The 23,278-nt window shown below is 38.5% G+C and overlaps 2 protein-coding genes across 2 annotated transcripts in view; one reads left to right on the forward strand and one right to left on the reverse strand.

The window, feature by feature from the left end:
* Positions 1–15,989, reverse strand: part of skic2 (SKI2 subunit of superkiller complex) — a 35,950-nt gene extending 19,961 nt beyond the window's left edge. The window contains exons 1-19 of the mRNA XM_061742192.1: positions 15,922–15,989; positions 14,307–14,425; positions 13,952–14,073; positions 13,661–13,778; positions 12,761–12,875; positions 12,564–12,638; positions 12,441–12,494; positions 12,167–12,330; positions 10,311–10,466; positions 9,980–10,125; positions 8,422–8,568; positions 8,248–8,332; positions 8,034–8,140; positions 6,686–6,832; positions 5,254–5,350; positions 4,954–5,166; positions 4,011–4,121; positions 3,765–3,876; positions 3,504–3,622 (exon numbers count right to left, since the gene is read on the reverse strand). Coding sequence (XP_061598176.1) covers positions 3,504–3,622; positions 3,765–3,876; positions 4,011–4,121; positions 4,954–5,166; positions 5,254–5,350; positions 6,686–6,832; positions 8,034–8,140; positions 8,248–8,332; positions 8,422–8,568; positions 9,980–10,125; positions 10,311–10,466; positions 12,167–12,330; positions 12,441–12,494; positions 12,564–12,638; positions 12,761–12,875; positions 13,661–13,778; positions 13,952–14,073; positions 14,307–14,425; positions 15,922–15,934 — 2,220 coding nt within the window. The 5' untranslated portion in view covers positions 15,935–15,989. The remainder of the gene's footprint in view (positions 1–3,503; positions 3,623–3,764; positions 3,877–4,010; positions 4,122–4,953; positions 5,167–5,253; positions 5,351–6,685; positions 6,833–8,033; positions 8,141–8,247; positions 8,333–8,421; positions 8,569–9,979; positions 10,126–10,310; positions 10,467–12,166; positions 12,331–12,440; positions 12,495–12,563; positions 12,639–12,760; positions 12,876–13,660; positions 13,779–13,951; positions 14,074–14,306; positions 14,426–15,921) is intronic.
* Positions 15,990–16,259: 270 nt separating this feature from the next.
* nelfe (negative elongation factor complex member E) lies at positions 16,260–22,674 on the forward strand. Its single transcript, XM_061742193.1, has 11 exons — positions 16,260–16,366; positions 16,636–16,721; positions 18,469–18,538; positions 18,858–19,003; positions 19,229–19,303; positions 19,541–19,578; positions 19,665–20,014; positions 20,846–20,990; positions 21,092–21,146; positions 22,223–22,325; positions 22,423–22,674. Exons 2-11 carry the CDS (start codon positions 16,647–16,649, stop codon positions 22,497–22,499), a joined length of 1,134 nt encoding a protein of 377 aa, XP_061598177.1. The 5' UTR covers positions 16,260–16,366; positions 16,636–16,646; the 3' UTR covers positions 22,500–22,674.
* Positions 22,675–23,278: the final 604 nt, after the last annotated feature.

Genomic DNA, 23,278 nt, shown 5'->3' on the forward strand with positions numbered 1-23,278 from the left:
GACGGCCGTCGTGGCAAAGGGTGGCGCTAGAGAGTCTCATTTCTTAAAAGGAGCCTCATGCTCCTTTAATTATAAATCTGGGGATTATCAATATTACCGTATTGGCCCGAATATAAGACGGTGTTTTTTGCATTAAAATAAGACTGAAAAAGTGGGGGTCGTCGTACATTCGGGGTCTAGACATTATATCCAATCACAACGCTCGATGGCGCCAGATATCTTTCAAGCAAATGCTGAACTTAACTCCCCAGGCCAAAGCGAACCCCTGTCACGAAGAAGAAAAATAAAAAATAGCGGTAAGAAAGAAAAGAGAAGAGATAACAGAAAATGGAGAAACGTAGCGACAATTTGTAGAAAAGTGGGTGGAAGATCGGCAGGTAAACCGGCAGCTGAGGAGAAGTTATGATGCAAACTTCAAGATGATGATTTGAATGAGGCAAAACAACATGCTTTTTCTCTCGAATATATTGTTATAATCATTTGTTTCAGATGTACTGTACTTATTTTCTGTATAAAAATTTAATTTGGTGTTCAAAAAGTCTTTTTTCAAACTTGAGTCTTGAAAAAGAGGAGGTCGTCTTATAATCAGGGTCGTCTTATATTCGGGCCAATACGGTAGTTTTAGTCTTTAGGTTGCGCCATAGTATTCATTTTTGCCCAGTCCTGCTCCTTCCTGTTTATTGACCAATAGTAGAGGAGCTGGGCCAAGAGAGGCAGCCATCCTCATTTGCATAATAAGGCAGAAATGCATAAAGTAAAATAAAAAAAGGAGACGAGGGAATGTACAAACAAGGAATGCATGTAATAGGAAAAGGAAAAACAGAATATATACATTTCTTGACAAAAATGCACGTATAAGGAAAAGGAAAAACTAAATATATATTTATTTCTGCTTTTATTTGTAATCATCTCAGTTTTGGTCCTCTATAGTATTCCTAGCAAGTTACTGTGTAAATAAAGCTGAGCTATTTAAAGGTAAGTCCCTGGTAAACACCTCCAGGTCTGCCAGACATCGAACTGACACGAAGATCAAACAGAGATGAAAAGCTGTCTGTTGTGTCTTTGCATCTGCAGAAACAGAGCACTTGAACACAACGCAAACATCTCACTATTCACCAGAACGTAGTCTTCCTCCGAGCAATCACTCAATCTGGATGTCGGTAGAAGAATAAAACGGAATGTTATCTTTTGTTATAAAAAAAAGTCTGCTTTTTATAACAAAAGATAGCTCTAGCTTAAGTATTAATTATTCATTTGCCTAGATACAAAAAAGAAGTTCCTAGTGAAACAAACACATCACGGGGATTTCCTCCTGTTCTCTCCTGTTCTCTCCTTCCTTCCTTCCTTCCTTCCTTCCTTCCTTCCTTCCTTCCTTCCTTCCTTCCTTCCTTCCTTCCTTCCTTCCTTCCTTCCTTCCTTCCTTCCTTCCTTCCTTCCTTCCTTCCTTCCTTCCTTCCTTCCTTCCTCCTGCTCTATCCTTCCTCTTTTCTCCCTCCCTCCCTTCCTCCTGCTCTCTCCTTCCTCTCTTCCTTCCTTCTTTCCTCCTGCTCTCTCCTTCATTCTCCCTCCCTTCCTTCCTTCTTTCCTCCCTTCCTTCTTTTTTCCCCTTCCTTCCTTCCTTCCTCCCTTCCTTCCGCTCTCTCTTTCCTTCCTTCCTTCCTTCCTCCCTTCCTTCCTCCTGCTCTATCCTTCCTCTTTTCTCCCTCCCTCCCTTCCTCCTGCTCTCTCCTTCCTCTCTTCCTTCCTTCTTTCCTCCTGCTCTCTCCTTCATTCTCCCTCCCTTCCTTCCTTCTTTCCTCCCTTCCTTCTTTTTTCCCCTTCCTTCCTTCCTTCCTTCCTTCCGCTCTCTCTTTCCTTCCTTCCTTCCTTCCTCCCTTCCTTCCTCCTGCTCTATCCTTCCTCTTTTCTCCCTCCCTCCCTTCCTCCTGCTCTCTCCTTCCTCTCTTCCTTCCTTCTCTCTCCTTCATTCCCCCTCCCTTCCTTCCTTCCTTCTTTTTTTCCTTCCTTCCTTCTTTTTTCCCCTCCCTCCCTCCCTCCCTCCCTCCCTCCCTTCCTTCCTTCCTTCCTTCCTTCCTTCCTTCCTTCCTTCCTTCCTTCCTTCCTTCCTTCCTTCCTTCCTTCCTTCCTTCCTTCCTTCCTTCCTTCCTTCCTCTTTTCTCCCTCCCTCCCTTCCTCCTGCTCTCTCCTTCCTCTCTTCCTTCCTTCTTTCCTCCTGCTCTCTCCTTCATTCTCCCTCCCTTCCTTCCTTCTTTCCTCCCTTCCTTCTTTTTTCCCCTTCCTTCCTTCCTTCCGCTCTCTCTTTCCTTCCTTCCTTCCTTCCTCCCTTCCTTCCTCCTGCTCTATCCTTCCTCTTTTCTCCCTCCCTCCCTTCCTCCTGCTCTCTCCTTCCTCTCTTCCTTCCTTCTCTCTCCTTCATTCCCCCTCCCTTCCTTCCTTCCTTCTTTTTTTCCTTCCTTCCTTCCTTCTTTTTTCCCCTCCCTCCCTCCCTCCCTCCCTCCCTCCCTCCCTCCCTCCCTCCCTCCCTCCCTCCCTCCCTTCCTTCCTTCCTTCCTTCCTTCCTTCCTTCCTTCCTTCCTTCCTTCCTTCCTTCCTTCCTTCCTTCCTTCCTTCCTTCCTTCCTTCCTTCCTTCCTTCCTTCCTTCCTTCCTTCCTTCCTTCCTTCCTTCCTTCCTTCCTTCCTTCCTTCCTTCCTTCCTTCCTTCCTTCCTTCCTTCCTTCCTTCCTTCCTTCCTTCCTTCCTTCCTTCCTTCCTTCCTTCCTTCCTTCCCTCCCTCCCTCCCTCCCTCCCTCCCTCCCTCCCTCTATTGTCACATTAACTTCTAGACCTCATCTCCTACACTTAAAAGCCGATCACAGTTGCTTTATTAGTTGTTTATTAGTTGTTTATTAGTTGTTTATTAGTTGTTTATTAGTTGTTTATTAGTTGTTTATTAGCTCCTCTTATAGCATTTTGTAGGTGTGAATTCTGCACCAACATTCTGGTAACATGGCTGCGTGTAAAGGGGCGACTACCAGACCTGATACTAAATCTGACTCTTATGAAATGAATGAAATCAATCTTAACAACATCAAAACTCCAGGCATAAGCAATTTGACATCACCTGTAGAGGAGGCTCTTGGATCCTGATGTTAAGTTTTCAAGAAGTTAAAAGGACCCATCAGAGCCGTAATAAATAAATAAATACAACAACATGAATTAAATTTAAATCAACTTAAATTATTTGTGTTGGAGAACCAACACGCTCCTTTCCAAAACTGGCAGAGAGGAAGATCGAATTAAAGAAATCCACGCGTCTGTTTCATTTAATGTGAAATGACTAACTTAGCGTGCAACGTCTCTGACTCGCAGCCAGAATTTATCAGCTTGAACAGAGATGTGCTTTATTTATCTGGAACTCATCCCCAGGAGACTTGATGGTAAGCTGAATGACGTGGTGTATGAATTAAAGAGATAGTTGGACTTAAATCAAAACGCTGCAGCGGGATTTGACGCACGGCCTCACCAGCATCATGACGTGCAGATCTGCCATCTCGTGAACGCCGGCCTTGCACAGTATGATCACGGTGCCGGTGGCGTCCAGGCCTCTCCTGCCGGCTCTGCCAGCCATCTGAATATATTCACCTAAAAATAGGATTCATAACATAGAAAAAAAATCAAAACTTAATGTTACCCCCTTCAAACACACACACACTGAAATCCAATTCATCCTCACAGATAAAAAGGAATAAGAAATGAAAGAGAAGAAATACAAAGAGCATCAAACCTGGCAGGAGGTTTCTGAAGCCGGTGCCGTCGTGTTTCCTGATGCTGTCGAACACCACGGTCCTGGCAGGCATGTTCACCCCCATCGCAAACGTCTCAGTGGCAAAAAGCACCTGGGATACCGAGAGGAGATGAAAAGATGGGGAATGATATGTCTAAAATTACAATATGAAACAGCTGGCTTTGCAACAAATAGAAGACACTTAGGCATATATTTATGAAACAATTGACGCAACAATGGACGCACCTTGACGAGACCTCGTGAGAACAGCATCTCCACGACCTCCTTCAGGATGGGCAGGATGCCACTGTGATGGACGGCAATCCCTCTCTTCAACAGGTCTCTCATGATTACTATCTGAACCAGCAAACACACCGGATTACTATTTCCTTCTTAACGTACAAATAGCTAATAAACCAAATAAATAAATCTAAAAAAAAACTGGAGAAGTCAATTCCCGACTTGTATACATGCAATCAGAAAATAAATTAATAAAATTGCAGTGATATAGATACTTTTGTGACATTTTAGGAAAAAAATTTGAACCAGCACGATTGATAACTTGTAAAAAAAAAAAAAAAAAAAAATAGAAGACTTTATCCTTATATTTTCATTATACAGGACTGTCTCAGAAAATTAGAATATTGTGATAAAGTTCTTTATTTTCTGTAATGCAATTACAAAAACAAAAATGTCATACATTCTGGATTCATTACAAATCAACTGAAATATTGCAAGCCTTTTATTATTTTAATATTGCTGATTATGGTTTACAGTTTAAGATTAAGATTCCCAGAATATTCAAATTTTTTGAGATATGATATTTGAGTTTTCTTAAGCTGTAAGCCATGATCAGCCATATTAAAATAATAAAAGGCTTGCAATGTTTCAGTTGATTTGTAATGAATCCAGAATGTATTACATTTTTGTTTTTTTAATTGCCTTACAGAAAATAAAGGACTTTATCACAATATTCTAATTTTCTGAGACAGTCCTGTAAATAAATCTAAAAGAAACTGGAGAAGTCAATTCCCGACTTGTATACATGCAATCTGAAAACAAATTAATAAAATTGCAGTGATATAGATGACTTTGTGACATTTTAGAAAAAAATTTGAACCAGCACGATTGATAACTTGTAAAAAAAAAAAAAAGACTTTATCCTTATATTTTCATTATATGTGTTTACCTGAGGAAGCTGTCGGTCTCCTCCTCGGAGCCGACCGACACTCTTCTGGAAGAAGGAGTGGATCTCTGCTTTCTCTATGGACGTGGTCAGATCCATGGAGTCCAGCGAGCGGGCGTTCTCGTCACAGCGTGTCCGGGAGAAGGTGAACGCAACCACCGGGGTCTGCTGCCGCTTGGACAGGAAGTGCAGGAGGGTGAGCCACACCGCTCGGTCCTGCAGGTCCAAATACAAGCACAAGTGAGGATTACATCTATTCCTGGGTCAAATCAAAAGGGGAGTAAGGTGGCGGAATGGAATTACCTGACTGGCTGAAGTGTTTTGATTCGTTTGTTTGGTTCCAAACGACTGGGCATGTTTGCTGGTGCGCTCTTTCTTGGCATCAATGGCAGCGTAGTACCTACAGTAACAAGGACCACAGCTGGGTTTATGATAGATTACTTTAACCCTTGTACTGTCTTTGGGTCAATATGACCTCATTCTCCTGTCCTTCTTTCCTCCTGCTCTCTCCTTCCTTCTCCCTTCCTTTCTCCCCTCATACATTCTTTCCTTGTTTTCTCCTTTCCTTCCTTCCTTCCTTCTTTTTTCCTTTCATCCCTTCTTTTTTCCCTTCTTTCCTTCCTTCCTTCCTTCTTTTCTCCCTTCCTTCCTTCTTTCCTTCCTTCCTTCCTTACTTCTTTTTTCCCCATCCTTCTTTCCTTTCTCCCCTCGTACATTCTTTCCTTGTTTTCTCCTTTCCTTCCTTTGTGAGATTAATCCATATATCATTGTGAAACTGCCAGAATCAGAATTAGAAAACTGCCTGTTATTCTCATGACATGCATTGGTGGTTCAGTGGTAGAATTCTCGCCTGCCACGCAGGAGGTTAAAACTGCTGACTTCTCAGTCTGTCAATGAACCATTGTCAGATGGACACATCTGTCCCAGATTTCCTGGGTTCAGGAGGAGGCCCAAATTGACCTTTGCCCTGAAACCGATCACATGCTCTGAATAGATGGCCAGATTGGCCACTTCCTGAGAGATACTCAGGGGTTTTTGGACTGTCCTGGGACAACTGTTCTATTATATTTGTAAAGTTAGCCTGCACACATCTGTTCAGAGTTCCTGTTTTAGCCCCAGAGGGCATATAACCTCAGCGACCTATGGTTTATAAAAACTTTAAGCTTCTGTTTACCTCTTTAACTGAAAATGTCACATGTGTGACATTTTGACCCCGATGTCTGTTCCTCTGTATGTTTCCCGTTTTCTTCCAGATGTCCATTTCATGTCTATTTACTGTTGTCTTCCAAATATGGTCAAAGTTTCCTGTCAGTTTACCAAATAAATAGCTTCCTGCAAAGGAGGGTCTTTGGGAAGCATTTGCTGTCAGGGGGCTGCCCCTGTCAGTGTTGCTTTCCCCTCCTGCAGGAGCGCCTGAAAAATCATTCCTAGTCTCCGGTGTCTTTTTCTAAGTTAATTAATGTATGTTGATGACTTTTTAACCTAACACCTTCCTTCCTTCTTCCCTACCTTCTTTCCTCCCTTCCTTCTTTTCTCCCTTCCTTTCCTTCCTTCCTTCCTTCCTTCCTTCCTTCCTTCCTTCCTTCCTTCCTTCCTTCCTTCCTTCCTTCCTTCCTTCCTTCCTTCCTTCCTTCCTTCCTTCCTTCCTTCCTTCCTTCCTTCCTTCCTTCCTTCCTTCCTTCCCTTTTTAAAAAAAAAAAAAAAAGAAGAGTATAATCTCAAAGTCCAGTCCTACCCTTTGGTGAGGAAGTTTCCTGTAGCATCCATCAGCAGAAACATTTCCTTCTGCGTTTTGGTGCTGTTTCCAGTGTACAGGTAATGTTCCAATGGCACAGGCCTCTTCATTGTACTGATCACATAAATGTGTCTCTTCTTAATACGACTAAAGAGAAATAAAAAAAAAACAACATAAAAACACAGTTCACGATAAGAGTTTTGTGCAAGTTTCAAAACAGATATCCAGGCTGAAGGCACAGACTCTGTCGCCCAACAAGGAGCTCTTAAAGCAGCACAATGTAACTTTCAGCTTTTGTTGAGTTTGGCGGCTCCTTTGGACAAAAGCGGTAGTGCTTTACCAGAAAGAACTACATGAGCACCAGCGCGTACTGCCGGAAAACTCCTGTCCCCGTCGCTGCATTTGTTTTGATAGTGAATGAAATAAGACGGGACGGACTTTCAAAACTACTTTTCTGTTTTCAGCGGTCGTTTGCAGGATGGATAGTGAAGAGGTAATGTATCTATTTTTGGCTAAACAATATAATATGTCGATAAGTTCAACTTGGTTTTATTAATGAAGTCACCCCCGCCCCCCTGTCCTGTTTCAGCCAGATAATGCGCCACAAACTATACTCATACGCTAGTCCAACATACTTACTGACAAAATAGAAAAATACTTTATAACCTGTGAATAACTGAATGCACATTCCTTATATTTTGCAGATCAGCCCTGCACAATTTTACAGTTCTCAGGAAAAATACTAGAACCCAAGACAAATCCCCTGAATGTGAAAACATTCTAATTTAGATTCTTATTGAACATAGAACTCTACATTTACATTTGTATCATAACAATTCTGTCTCTCTTGTCGGACATCCCTCCTCGTCTTTCAGCTCACGCCAGCGAGTGAACGCCGGGACAATGTTTATTCTTGTCCGGGCATTTAGCTTGTTACTCTCCCGCTTTCTTTTTTTTGCCTCCTCCGATAAAACTTTTATTTTCTTGGGTTTTTCCGCTGCTTGGGCCATGATACCAGCTTCTGCTGAGCTCTGCGCTCCACGCCCCGCCCAGCTTTGGTCTCCACTACGAATCAGGAAGAAGGGGGAAGTGACGTATGCCGTAAAGCAGTCAAAGCCGTAAAAATGTGTAGTTTTTAGTGTGGCAGGGTTCCTACCATGCTCCTCAAAGTTACATAGTCCAGTGAAGGCGACACAGACCCCTCAGACCATGATAGAGGTTCATTAAACCTGTTGGAAGTTGATGTACCATCACAGTGACTCTGGAAATATTAGATTAAGCTGGAAAAGTTACATTGTGCTGCTTTAACCCCTGAGAGTTTTGCCTGATGCTATTCTGGTGCATTTACCCGATCCACTCGCTGAACTCCAGCGCATTTGGTGTTGTGGCGCTAAGAAGAACGATACTGACGTGATCAGGAAGCATAATCAACACCTCCTCCCACACAACCCCTCTCTGAGGAAATCAAACATGTAACAAAGGAGTGAGAAAAAACAGGTTCTTCCAGATTTTGTCTGCAAACAAGCTGCAAACTTTAATTATCTCTACAAATGTTTCCTGACCTCAGCATCGTTGATATAATGAACCTCGTCGAAGATCACCCACTCCAGGTCTCTGATGACCTCTGAGCCGTTGTACAACATAGATCTGAGAGAGGGGGGGCAAGAGATTACAAATCAAGACCTTTTATGTCCTGAACACATCCCATTGATGTCTCTAACGTGACGTCCAAGTACCTGAGGATCTCAGTGGTCATGACGAGACAGGAGGATTCAGGACTGAGCTGGACGTCACCTGTCAGGAGTCCCACGTCTCCAAAGGTGTTTTTGAAGTCTCTAAACTTCTGATTGGACAGAGCCTTGATGGGAGAGGTGTAGACGGTCCTTGTAAATAAAGAGAAATAGCAAAAATGTAAATATTTTACACAAATTACATCTATGATTTCTTTCCACATAATAAGCTTGTGTGTGACTACATCATATTTACATGTCATACATTCTGGATTCATTACAAATCAACTGAAATATTGCATGCCTTTTATTATTTTAATATTGCTGATTATGGCTTACAGTTTAAGATTAAGATTCCCAGAATATTCTAATTTTTTGAGATAGGATATTTGAGTTTTCTTAAGCTGTAAGCCATGATCAGCAATATTAAAATAATAAAAGGCTTGTAATATTTCAGTTGATTTGTAATGAATCCAGAATGTATGACATTTTTGCATTACAGAAAATAAAGGACTTTATCACAATATTCTAATTTTCTGAGACAGTCCTGTAAAAACAAGCATGAATTGTAAGAGTTTTCCATGCTATTTATTTAAACAACTTATCTTAAAAACTTCTTTTGCATTTATGTATACTCAAGTAGTGCCATAAACTTTAAATAAATCCACTCAACTTACAGAGAAACTTATATAAATTAAATAGTAAAATAAACCAAAACAACGGCCATGTGATGAGTAAACACCCTTTTTACAATTATAATTTACTATAAAAAGTCAAATTAATATTAATTTTTACAAATTTAAGCCCAGAACATTGAAAATGGAAAATCTTTTAGTTTTGTGCCACCCAGTGGTTAAAAGTTAAATTGCACAAAAAATGTGAGGATGGTCATTATCAATAATCATTAAACGTGACTAACTGCTTTGAAACAGTTCTATATTTCATTCATAAAATCCATCACAAGAACATTTCCATAGGAGGCAGAGAAAAAAATCCTTTCTAATATATGGGCAGAAATATGTAGCCACTTGAAAGTGAATTTGAATAATTTATATTTGAATTTGAATTGCTCAACTTGAATAATTGCATTAAAAACTGAATCTGAATCACATAATTTGAACTTGTATTGTTTAATTTGAATCATTGCATTGAAAAACTGAATCTGAATAGCATAATTTGAAATTGAGTTTATTAGTTTATTAGTAGAACTGAATTTCTATAAACTTGAAACTGAATGTCACATTATGAAATTGAATTCAATTGTTCTGAAACTGTATTTGATCCTCACTGAAAATTCAACTCTCTTTATACTTATGTAGATTCAGTTTTTCAATGCAATGATTCAAATTAAACAATACAAATTCAAATGATGTGATTCAGATTCAGTTTTTTAATGCAATTATTCAAGTTGAGCATTTCAAATTCAAATATAAATTTTTCAAATTCAGGTTCTAGTGTCACATATTTCTGCCCATACTAATACAACCTGACTACCAAAAGAAGACCCGTCATTTTGGTTTGGTCACATTTGTGACGAAGTTGATATGCTGCAATAAATACGAACCTTGTCATGTGTTTCTGTGAGAGGGCGATGGCGTACTCAGCGACCACGGTTTTGCCCGCTGACGTGTGTGCAGCTACAAACACAGACTCGTGAGCCTCCAGCCTCAGAATAGCTTGTTTCTGGAAGACGTCCGGCTCAAAGGGCCACTGAAGCAGAGGAGAGCAGAGAAACTAATCAGAAATCAGGGGTTGCTAAGCCAACGTGATTCATCACATATGTGTCAGAGACAAAACTACGCTAGGAGGTGGAAAGAAAGTGGGACGTTTAAAAGGCATAAAGTATGAAAACAGGCAAAGGAAAAAAGTTATGGGATGACAAATAGAGTGGTCACCTTGAACGCTGGGTTGGGGATGCGTTTGTAGAAATCATTGCAGGGTGACGTTATGTCAACAGGAATGGCCCATTTCTTTTTTTCCTCTGGATTCTCACTTGGCTTTGATTTCTCCTCTTTTCTCGTCTCCGGGGGTGTCGAGGATGACACAGCATCCTGAAGACAGAGAGAGGATTTCAGAAAGCTTAATGTTGAGCCAGCGGCAAGAGGATACTTGGAATGTAGGTAAATATAAAACGCTGCATTATGCTGCAATTCATTTCTGTTATCAAAACGATTATGTAATGCAAAGCGGCAAACTGGAGATGCAGATGCCACATCATGGAACAGACTGGGATCACCAACGGTTCAGTCCTGGAGAGGTTTAGCTGAAGGTGGTGTTGTTTTATCTATGCTGATAAATCTGAGGGACAGGTTGAGATTGGTTCCTGAGACCGTGATAAATATGATAAATAAATACCAGCTCAGGGGTGCTGCCCTGCATGGCATATTACACTGTAACCAGTACTTGAGTTGTAAAAAAAAAAAATCAGGGGGGATGGTGGATTTTATCATATGGGGACAGATAATTTGTGCTGATTACAAATAATATAATACATTACAAATAATAGCACTGACCAAAACACCTGCAGAAATACTGCAGGAATGACATAGCAGCAGTTAAATGCAGCCTTCTGTAAGCTTTAAATATCCACTGGGCTTACATCAAATACATCAAAACACAACAATAAAAAACACTTTTCTGAACTTATCAATATGACTCTGTCCTTCACAGGATAAGTAACATGGATCACTGCAAAAACTCACAATCTTAACAAGAATATTTGTCTTATTTCTAGTTAAAATGTCTCATTTTAGTACAAAAAATCTCATTACACTTAAAACAAGACTCATCACTGGAAAAAACAACAATTTTCACCTGTTTCAAGTAGATTTTCACTTAAAATGAGTAGAAAAATCTGCCAGTGGAACAAGTTTTTTTGCTTGTAATAAGAAGATAAATTTTGTCCCACTGGCAGATTCCCCTACTTATTTCAAGTGACAATTTACTTGAAACAGGTGAAAATTGTCAAATAAGTTATTTTTCTGGTGATGACTCTAAATGTTGAAATAGCAGTAAAACCACATTCATTGATGAAATGACATAAGGGATGGAAAAGGGGGATGGCAGTTTTACAGGGGGGAGGATTTGGACCGTTTTTATTTCAGGGGGGGGATGCAGTCCCCCTCATCCCCCCTCAACTCCAGTACTGGTTGTAACTATCCGTTCAACAACATCCAAGCCAAATTTGTTTTTTTGTGGGTGAGGGATTACACGGGAAACAATATCTCCATTTTGTTCTCACCAGAACTTTTCAAATCAAAGCTGCGATGTTCTTCTTAGAGGGAAGAGGTTTCCTCCTAGCACCATGTTCAGACAAGCCATATTTGTACTATTTGTTTCTAATTTTACAGTCATGACCTTAAAACATGCAGAGTCTGAGGTTCAGCTATTAGGTTTTTTACAATTCATCTGATTACTGCCATCTGACCCTGGGAAGAACCTGCTCGGACGACCACTCCTAGAGATGCTTTCCATTTGTGAACATAGGCAATGACCTTATACCCTTTCTCAAATTGATGGGCAGCAGCAACAATTGATCGTCCAAAATCATCGCTAATGTCCAGATAAGTGGACTCCCAAAACTTCTACTTTTATACCACACTCAGTAAAATTGGCCATAAACGTGGCCATCTCTGCAATGATGGCTGTAAAAATATGGACCATTCACAGGTGGGTATTGTATTTTTAATCAAAAGGTAAAGAAATTCACTTTACCCAAAAATAAAAACAGAAAAAACAAACCCTCAAATACCTTGATGCCCAAGTCCTCAAGACTGTTTGTTCTGGGGAGTTTGGGGGCTTCTTCTTTTTTCTGGCTGCCTTCCTTCTCCTCTGCCTCAGGCTGCAGATCAGCGATGTCTTCCAGTCCAGACAGGAGGGACATAAGGTTGACCTCTGCCTTGGCTATTTTGGCATCTTGAAGGCACACATTCAAAAATAATAACTGGTAAATAATAATCTTTTAGGTCATAAAAATGACAATCTTTTAAAACAACATCTGCCAAAAAGACAATATGATCTCTAACCTTTCTCTGTAAAATCCATCCCCGCTTTAAGTCCCGGGGGGACTTTCAGAAAATCTGTGAAAAAGAAAATGTATAAATACTTTGGCTTAAAATGTATTTTCCAATGCTACTTATCAAACTTACCATTCTCAAAGTCTATTTCCTCTTCCAGATCAGATTTCTTTTTAATCTGGTCCAGGGTGAGTTCCTCCATTCCTCCTGTGAAATTCACCATTGAAAACAAAGGTCAATGATAATAAAACTTGAAAATATGTAATGTAATTCATACTTTTCTAAAAAAAAATACAAAATAGAAATTGCTATGAATTCATTGATCTCACCAGGACGGAAGGGGAAATTGGTGTTGCTTCCTCGGAGACTCTCTGAAGGGGGTCCAGGCTGACGCTGCAGTGACAGCGAGTTTTTTGCTGAAAGGCCAGTGTTCTCCAGTAACACCTAAACATAGGAGACAAGGGAACAACTCACACATAAATAATCTCATATATGAAGTGGACCCAAAGATTAGAACTCTGCTGATCATTTCTTCTAATCTATATGAATGAGTTGATGAAGAGAAACACACTGTAAAGTCCTTTGTATATATACACCGTATTTTCTGGACTATAAGCCGCTACTTTTTTCATAGGTTTTCAACCAAGCAGCTTATACAAAGGTGCGGCTATTCTGTGGATTTTTCTTCCACCACTCGGGGCGCTCTAACCGGAATTTAGAATCAAAACTAAGACAAAATAAATGCAAAGAAGACCGGTTATTTTCTCTTGGTTTTGTCCCGTTTTAATCAGCAAAGTTGCTGCCGTGTTAAAAGACACTGTTAGGAAAGGATCTATTTAGGTACAAACATGTACATCATTTACAGTTCAAAATCGATCTTTACATGTAGTAAATATCTAATCTAACAACATAAATATCTGCAGGTTGCATACCTTTTTTTTTTTTTTTTTTTAAATAGAGGGGATGCGGCTTGTATGCAGGTGCGGCTTATAGTCCAGAAAATAACGGTATATATATATATATATATATATATATATATATATATATATATATATATATATATATATATATATGGATAATTAACCATTTCCTAAAAGAAAATATGATATTGCTTATTTTGTCTGTTAAAATTGAGTATCATACAAATACTTGTCTCAGAATTGTCAGCTATAGTGTTCGGATTTGGCAACATTTTATAATTTTAAAGAAGGAAACAACTAACACAGTACCTCAGTGAAGTCCTGCAGCATCCCTGTGGTTGGATCTCTGATGACGGACAGCCCAGAGTGAAGTGGAGACGGAGTGCAATTGAGCAGAGAGTCAACTTGGACATTTCTCTGAGTCACTCTGGTGAACATGAAAAAGCCATAAGTGCATCTATAAATATAATGATACATTTATTTTGATTATCAAAAGATTTTATGATGAAATCTTTTTCATTTATAATAAATTAATGTGGTCAAAAAACTGAATACATTTTTTTCCATAGAAACAGCAAGACAATCAACTGTTATGTGTACTTGAGAAATTTCTGAAAGGCAAAGTCTGTGTCGTGAACAGGAAGCCAGGACGGGTCCCGCAAAAACTGTTTCTCTACTTCAGTTTCCAGGTTCAGGCTGGTGGGAGGAAGCCCATGCGGGAGCTGAAGAAGGAAAAATCAGAAATCAAGGGCTCCTCTTATTGCTCAATCCCTCAGATGAAATTTGAAAGAGAAAAAAATGAATGATCTCTGACAGAAATTCCATAATAAAATTACAGAATAGAAGTAAACAATGGATAAATAATGACACTTGTCATATATATACAACTGATGTTAACAAAATTAAAATGTCTGCATTTTACGTAATGTGAACAATGTCCCTGTTTCCTACTGACCGTGGTCTGTGGAGGTAAAGGCTGGCCAGGCACCGGGTGTGTGATGAGTTCAAACCTGCCGGAGCATCCCATCTCCAGCAGGGACAGCGGCAGGTCCATGGGGCCCAGAGGGGCCACATCTGCAAACACAATGACAAAGAGAATGGACACGTGCACCAGACAACAAATATGACACACATCAACTGTATATGTGTATGTAATATATACAGTACTGGAGTTGAGGGAGGATGAGGGGGGATGGCATCCCCCCCTGAAATAAGAACGGTCCAAATCACCCCCCCTGTAAAACTGCCATCCCCCCTTTCCATCCCTTATGTCATTTCATCAATGAATGTGGTTTTACTGCTATTTCAACATTTAGAGTCATCACCAGAAAAATAACACCAGAAAAATAACGTATTTGACAATTTTCAGTCAGTTAGATTTTTCTACTTATTTTAAGTGAAAATCTACCGTATTTTCTGGACTATAAGCCGCACCCGCTCTATTTAAAAAAAATGCATATACAGTACAAGCCGCAGATATTTATGTTGTTAGATTAGATATTTACTACATGTACAGAAGGCTTTTGAACTGTAAATGATGTACATGTTTGTACCTAAATAGATCTTTTCCTAACAGTGTCTTTTAACACGGCAGCAACTTTGCTGATTAAAACGGGACAGAACCAAGAGAAAATAACCAGTATTTATTTATCTATTTATCTGTTTGAAATCTGCTTCTACCTACTTCTATCTGCTAAAGAAGAAGTAGCGTATTCTTCTTTGAATTTATTTTGTCTTAGTTTTGATTCTAATTCCGGTTAGAGCGCCCCGAGTAGTGGAAGAAAAATCCACAGAATATATACCTTTGTATAAGCTGCACGGTTGAAAACCTATGGAAAAAGTAGAGGCTTATAGTCCAGAAAATACGGTAGTTGAAACAGGTGAAAATTGTTGTTTTTTCCAGTGATGAGTCTTGTTTTAAGTGTAATGAGATTTTTTTTACTAAAAGAGACATTTTAACTAGAAATAAGACAAATATTCTTGTTAAGATTTTGAGTTTTTGCAGTGATCCATTTTACTTATCCTGTGAAGGACAGAGTCATATTGATAAGTTCAGAAAAGTGTTTTTTATTGTTGTGTTTTGATGTATTTGATGTAAGTCCAGTGGATATTTAAAGCTTACAGAAGGCTGCATTTAACTGCTGCTATGTCATTCCTGCAGTATTTCTGCAGGTGTTTTGGTCACTGCTATTATTTGTAATATATTATATTATTTGTAATCAGCACAAATTATCTGTCCCATATGATAAAATCCACCATCGCCCCTGATTTTCTTTTACAACTCCAGTACTGAATATGCAGTAATATATGTAGTTTACCATGGAAGATGTGTCCATTGAGAACCTGGACAGTCAATCATTCCATATGTTTAGATTTTATACAGAAAGATTAGAGATAGATGGGCTACATCATTATTGTTAAATGTCACTGATCGATAGCAACCCGCTAACAGCCACATCACCAAAAACTACACCATCGAGATACAGCGGAAAAACTGATGCATACTTTATTTAGTTTATTTGGCAACATACAATGAGCCTGCTTTTCATTTGAAATAGTCCAAAACTTACTTATTCGGTCCATGGTCCCACCTGCACCTGAATGCTAGAAGTTACAGACATGTAGTCGCGTCTGCGCCTGCGCCTGCGATACCGGAAGTTAAGCCTGATTTATGGTTCCGCGTTAAATCGACGGCGTAGCCTAGGGCGTAGGGTCTGCGTTGGTGTGACGCGGAACCATAAATCAGCCTTAACACAATGACTAAAACGGAAGTGGCTAACAAGTGAAGCTAAAACAATTTAAACAATAGAACGTAGTGAAAGCAGGTGCATATACATTTATTTTATTTATGGTATGTAAATATATATCCCATCGAGGTGTGGTTTTGTTTAATACGAACAAATTAAAAACAAGTTTAGATTAAAACGTAAACAAATAAAGTGTCCCGCAAGTTATACGTCATCTCTGCGCGCCAGTGTTGTTGTAGTTTGGACTGTGTGAATTCAAGACAACCTAGTGAGTAAATTAATCACATTTTAACACAAACTGTATTTGTTTAAGGATGTATTAAACCATTTTACATATGTAAAGCATTATTTGCATGAGTGGGATACATTTGTATTATCCTGGAAGAGAGGAAGCATGGTTTTGTTTTGTACTCAGCTAATGAAATAGCATGTGATAACTAGCGGCAAACAGAAACGGATTCAAACTTAACTGTAAAAATTAAAGATTGTGTTTAGCTACGGACTAGTGTTTTCTAAAGCTGCTGTCATCTTTTGTAGCGGTCGTCATCATGGTGGTGTTTCCCAGTTCGCTGACGGAGGAAGAGGAGGCTTTGCAGAAGAAATATGCTAAACTAAAAAAAAAGGTTAGAACACTGATGGTCTCTGGCACATTCAACTGTATCCAAGTGGTCTGTTAGTGTAAGCTGGGTGGAATAAAGACACTAATGTGTAACAATAGTTGTTGTAGTGGAAAGTGTTGAATTATTTTCCCTGTAATCGCGTATTTTACTTCAGGGTGTTTTTGCATAAAGCCAATTCAGAACTCTGAATTTGTTAATCCTGATGTGAGGAAAAGCTGGATGTTTCTGTTCCTGTGGGGCCCTACTGTCTCTGAACTCCTAAAACTGTCAGCGGTCAGTGGATGTTGACGTCTGACACCAAATTAAATTGTTTATTATTTGAATGAATCGTTGTTTATTAATGTGTCATACACCTCTAAGGTTCCAGCCTATAAAGGCTTACAAGACACAGATACACTACGCCAGCAAACAAACATCAGCTGGGTACAAACACAAACACAAAATTATAAATTCCACTTATACTTTACAGATAAAATTACAGATCCTTTCTCAGTTTCCATATAATTTGTCCTTTCTCTGTTTCCAGGCTCTCTTTATAAAGGTAGCTATAGAGAAAACCTCCCCTCTGAAAAACCATTCCAATTTAGCATCATCCTCAGTCCAAAACAGCTCAAGTTTCAAATCTTGCATTTTCTGAAATAAAAGCTGTCTGGCTTCATCATATAATGGACAATAAAACAAAAAATTAAATTCATCCTCAACAACATTTAAATAACAAACACTACATAATCTTTCCTCTTCAGGAACAGAGTTATACCTGTTTCTATGGCCAGAGGGAAAATCCCTGTTCGCAACTGAGCACATAATGATCTTTTTGATCGATCCAGGGGTAAAGTCACATAAGGTTCAGGACAATAAATATTCTTCATCAACCGGTAAGTTCTAAGTTTCGGTTTATGCCAGATGTCATTGGCCCATTTTTCTTTATACTCAAAGAATAACATATGCGTCACATACTGACCCACCGCTGACCATTTATAAAAAATATGTTGTAGATCAGTTTCATTAAAAATAGCATTTATATGAAAGACATTTATTTTAAAAGATATTGAATGTCTTTTTATACAGACAATCTAAATATAGACATTTGGAGTCACATGTTCTACATGATGATTCACTCTGTTAAGCTATTCATATTCCTTGCATTATACTGAGATCATCATGTTTTTTCTTATTTTTATAAGGTTGAACCTCATCTTTTATAATAATTCTAGAGAGATTCAAAAGGGTTTTATTGTCATTCCAGCCATATGCACAGTACACAGTGCAATGAGATAATGTTTCCTGAGAAGTGTCAGTGCAAACAAACATCAATAACAGGATAGCATGGGACAACAATAACAATAAAACAAATGCTACACGTAACTGCTTGTGTAGTGCAAAACAAAATATTTATAAAGTGTAATGTGTAAAGTGATTGTATTATTATTTACATGAGGTGCAATAGTGCATTAGACAAACAGTAACACGGGACAACAGAAGTGATCAGATCAGTCCCTGAGCGTTGAGGAGTCTATGGCGTGGGGGAAGAAGCTTTTAGTCTGGTAGTGGCACCGTGTGCTTTGGTTCCTTCTGCCAGATCGGAGGGGTGAGAAAAGTCTTATGTGAGGGGTGGGTGGGATATTTCACAATGCTGGTTGCTTTGCGGATGCAGTGTGTGGTATAATACTAATACTAATACTACCAATAATAATAATAATAATAATAATAATAATAATTTTTGTATGTTTGATTTTTATCTCGTGTTCAGAAAAAGGCTCTGCTTGCTTTGAAGAAGCAGAGTTCAACCAGCCAGACAAGCCAGAGTGGTTTGAAACGAAGTAAGTGAATTTGATTAATTTTTAATGAAATATTTGTGTGCTTAACCATTTCTGGTTACAAAATTACACTTTGTTATTACCGTATACCAGCAATAAGAGTAAGAGCAGTTAACTTAATACTCTTTATTACAAATGTCCTTTTTGAGGAAAGAACATTAATGAGAGTAATAATAAACATTCTGCCAGTAAAATGCTCTTCTGAAAAAGTAGTTTGTCAGAATATTTGTATGCTTACAATACAAATACAAAGTACTAACATTTAACTTTACTGACAGTGCATTTTTGACTTATCAAAACTTCATGCTTTTTTTTGTCTTAGCATTATCAGACCAGCCTGTTGTTGATACTGCAACTGCAACAGAGCAGGCCAAGATGCTCATTAAATCTGGGGCCATCAGTGCCATCAAATCTGAGAACAAGAACTCAGGTTTCAAACGTTCTCGAATGCTGGAAATCAAACTCAAGGTACAGTGTTATTGCGAAATATTACAACTTATCATTTAAATGTTATTTCAGATAGAAGGGGGGGGGGGGGGGGGTTCAGTCATAGTGGGGCAAATCTTAAAGGCAAAAATCAAACTATATCAGTTCAGGAAGGGAGAAAATGTTTTACTTTTAGCCTCGTTTGTTTTTAAACATCTTTTCTCCTTTGACTGTACCTTTTGCTATTTGGACTTCCATTTGTCACAGGACCCAGAAAAAGGCCCAGCTCCTGCTTTCTTACCGTTTCAAAGAAGTGTGTCTACAGATGATGACCAACCTGAGGTAGAGGGCAGACTACACATAACTTGATAATTTTGTTTTATTTTGCATTTCTCCTGTAATGATTATAGGTTTATTTTCTGAGCTGCATCACTTTCCTCAATGTTAATAGCACACTTTAAATCTGAGGTTTACTAACTCGTGTGAAAGCTTCCAATGTTGCAGTAATAAAACAAATTATGGACATTTCTAGAAATATGAGAAGTTTCAAAGTATTTTTTTTTTTTGTGTTTCCTGTAGTCTGGAAAGAGAGGCCCCAGGAAATCTCTGTACGACAGGTAAGATGCAAAACCTTCATTGAATGAGCAAAAAATCCTGTTTTACCTGTCTGTGGTGTTGAAAGGTTTAACTCATTGGTCTGCAGCTTCGTCAGTTCAAGTGATCGGTACCGGGATGAGGAGGAAGGAGGTGGCATGCCAGCCAGCCGTGACATGGACAGAGACCGGGAGCGAGATCGAGATCGAGAACGAGAGCGGGACAGAGAGCGAGAGAAGGAGCGAGACGTGGATAGAGAACGGGACAGAGACAGAGACAGAGATCGAGAAAGGGATAAAGAAAGAGACAGAGGCAGAGATGGGGAAAGGGATAGAGAAAGAGACAGAGGCAGAGATGGGGAGAGAGACCGGGACCGTGAAAGAGAACGGGATCGAAGCCGAGAAAGGGATCGAGACCGGGAAAGAGACAGGGAGAGAGACAGAGATGGACCTTTCAGACGTAAGTAACCATTTAATCTTGATCAATACGGTTGTGTACTCTAAGTTACAGGGAACGTTTTGTCTAAATATGGTCCTGAAGTTATTCTACTGTGAGAACGAATAGAAATGTCATAAAAATTACCTTTCAGATTTTAAAATATCTCACTTTAATGGAGTTCTGTAACCTCCAAATTTGATAATTACAGGACTGTCTCAGAAAATTAGAATATTGTGATTTTCTGTAATGCAAAAATGTCATACATTCTGGATTCATTACAAATCAACTTAACAAACAAACAAAATATTGCAAGCCTTTTATTATTTTAATATTGCTGATCATGGTTTACAGCTTAAGAAAACTCAAATATCCTATCTCAAAAAATTAGAATATTCTGAGAATCTTAATCTTAAACTGTAAGCCATGATCACCAATATTAAAATAATAAAAGGCTTGCAATATTTCAGTTGATTTGTAATGAATCCAGAATGTATGACATTTTAGTTTTTTTAATTGCATTACAGAAAATAAAGAACTTTATCACAATATTCTGATTTTCTGAGACAGTCCTGTATATTAGAGCTACATAACTAAGCTGTGTAGATAGTTAGTATTAAAATGAGAATTGGATTTGTAGCTCACCCCCTTCAGCTGGCATCCATCCTTAGATAAATAATAATAATATCTAAATGTAGTTATTTATGTTGAACATTCCACAATAATATACTCTGATCATTCCAACAGATAACAACATGGTTAAAATAAAAAAAGTCTCACCAACATATGTAAAATATCTTAATAATGCTGGGGAATCCACATAATTTATTTCTATCTACTTGATTCCCATCTTAGGATCAGACTCGTACCCAGAGCGACGAGGGGTGCGAAAGGGGAACACGGTGTACGTTTATGGCTCTGGACTGGTGGAGGACAGTCTGCGCTCTGCTTTCTCTCAACATGGAAACATCATTGACCTCTCCATGGACAACCCACGCAAGTAGGAACTATGAAACAAAGCCATACGTTCCTGCAATAATTCAGCGGCTACATGTACAGTGTGATTAGAGACAGTACTCATGTGCCCTTTTCTCTTTGCAGTTGTGCTTTTATCACATTTGAGAAGATGGAATCTGCGGACCAGGCTGTAGCCGAGGTCGGTACCATCGTAGATAACAATTATATAAATCATTTTCTTCTGTTAATAGTAAGGCATTGTTAGGTGCTACTAAACAACAAAGTTTTACACGTATAAAATGCTTGGAACATGGCTTTTCAAAGTAATATCATACAGAAATGGTGCAGTTCATGTTTTTTTCAGTTTAATGTTAAATGCTCAGACTGTAACTAAACCATGTTGATGTCGGACTGGCATATATGCAATACAGGAAATTGAAATGTAGGAATTATGGGTCAAGCTTAATATTTGGTGAAAATAGTAGCCATTTTTGCGTTTTTTTCTTTGTTTTAAACAAGTTATGCAATAGACAAAGTTTTGTATCTTCTATCTTAATGTCTGGAATGGGTTTGCTGGTAGTTGCTTTTAGCTTTTAGCAAATTCAAAAATGGGCTTATTCAGCTCATGGTTTTAATAATTCAGGATTAGTATAATTGCGCTATTTATTGCTTATACAGGACTGTCTCAAAAAATTAGAATATTGTGATTTTCTGTAATGCAATTACAAAAACAAAAATGTCCTACATTCTGGATTCATTACAAATCAACTGAAATATTGCAAGCCTTTTATTATTTTAATATTGCTGATCATGGCTTACAGTTTAAGAAAACTCAAATATCCTATCTCAAAAAATTAGTATATTCTGGGAATCTTAATCTTAAACTGTAAACCATAATCTGCAATATTAAAATAATAAAAGGCTTGCAATATTTCAGTTGATTTGTAATGAATCCAGAATGTATGACATTTTTGTTTTTTTAAATTGCATTACAGAAAATAAAGAACTTTATCACAATATTCTAATTTTCTGAGACACTCCTGTAAGTAGTGTTTCAGACTTTAAATGCCACTGATTGTGAGATCCCTTCTCTGTTTCATAGCCAGAATTATTAAAATCCTCCCGTTCTTCTAATTCACTTGGAAACAGTGTAATTTTTGGGAACCCCTGTCTAACTTAGACCAACAATCTAAAGTCAGGAAACCTGTGAATGCTGGAGAAGTCAGGGATGTTAACAGCCTTTTTTTTTCCTTTTGTTTTTTTAACCTCTCCCAGCTGAACGGAAGCATGGCGGGAGATGTTCACATCAAAGTGAGCATCGCCAGGAAGCAGCCGATGCTGGATGCTGCCACCGGCAAATCAGTGTGGGCCTCACTTGGTAATCAAACAACTTCCTCCTCCTTAGAAATAAATAGTGTTCAGCTTATCTGCATGTCTGTAGATTATAAATCCCTAATGGTTTCTTTCTCTGCCAGCGGTGCAAAACAGCACTAAAGGATCCTACAGGGACAAGAGGAACCAAGTAGTGTACAGTGAAGATTTCCTGAAATGAAATATTTCATGTTTGCCAGCTGCTTTAGCTTACCTTGTTGCTAAATAGATTCAAAATGTTCATCCATTAAATACCTTTATTGTATTTGACACATTTGGGATGTGATGCTCTGTGTGATGATTTTTCTCTAAAACTAGAGTTGTGTTTTTTTCATCTTAATAAATCACCTTTACGCTGAGATTTACTGAACGAATCCTGATTGAATCCAAAATCAAATCTGGAAATGAAGAAGCAGATGTTTTAATGATGCAATGGATGTATGAAATAATGTAAATGGCAGACTTGTTCAGGCCCAACGGAAGACAGATACAGACAAATACAAGGTCGCTTCAAATGGACACACAACAGACCAGAGGATCTAAAACACGTCTTTTTTCAGTGCAGGAGGAACAGTAAAGGTGAAGGATCTCTTGCACTGGAACTACAGCTTCCTCTTGACTGGTCACACACAAACAACTTCCCTGATGCCAAACAAACATGCAGATATTTCCCACATTTTAATTAAAATCTTTGTGCTGCAGATTGAGGCATTTCAAGCACAGTCTCAAACAGTCTCTTACATTCATGTGAGGCATAATGGATATACAATTACAATACAAATAACATGATACTGGACTCTTTCTGGCTGTTTTATTTACACAATCTTTTTTTAAAACTTGTTTTCAGTCGTCATTCTAAACACATTACAAAATATGATGTAAAAACTACTATGACAGCTGCTTTTTTTTTTTTAAACCCCAAACCTTTGAGTTCAACTTTAAGAAAAGCTTATTTAAAAC

Source organism: Cololabis saira, chromosome 15 (genome assembly GCF_033807715.1).
Source record: "Cololabis saira isolate AMF1-May2022 chromosome 15, fColSai1.1, whole genome shotgun sequence".
Taxonomy (NCBI): Eukaryota; Metazoa; Chordata; class Actinopteri; order Beloniformes; family Belonidae; genus Cololabis; species Cololabis saira.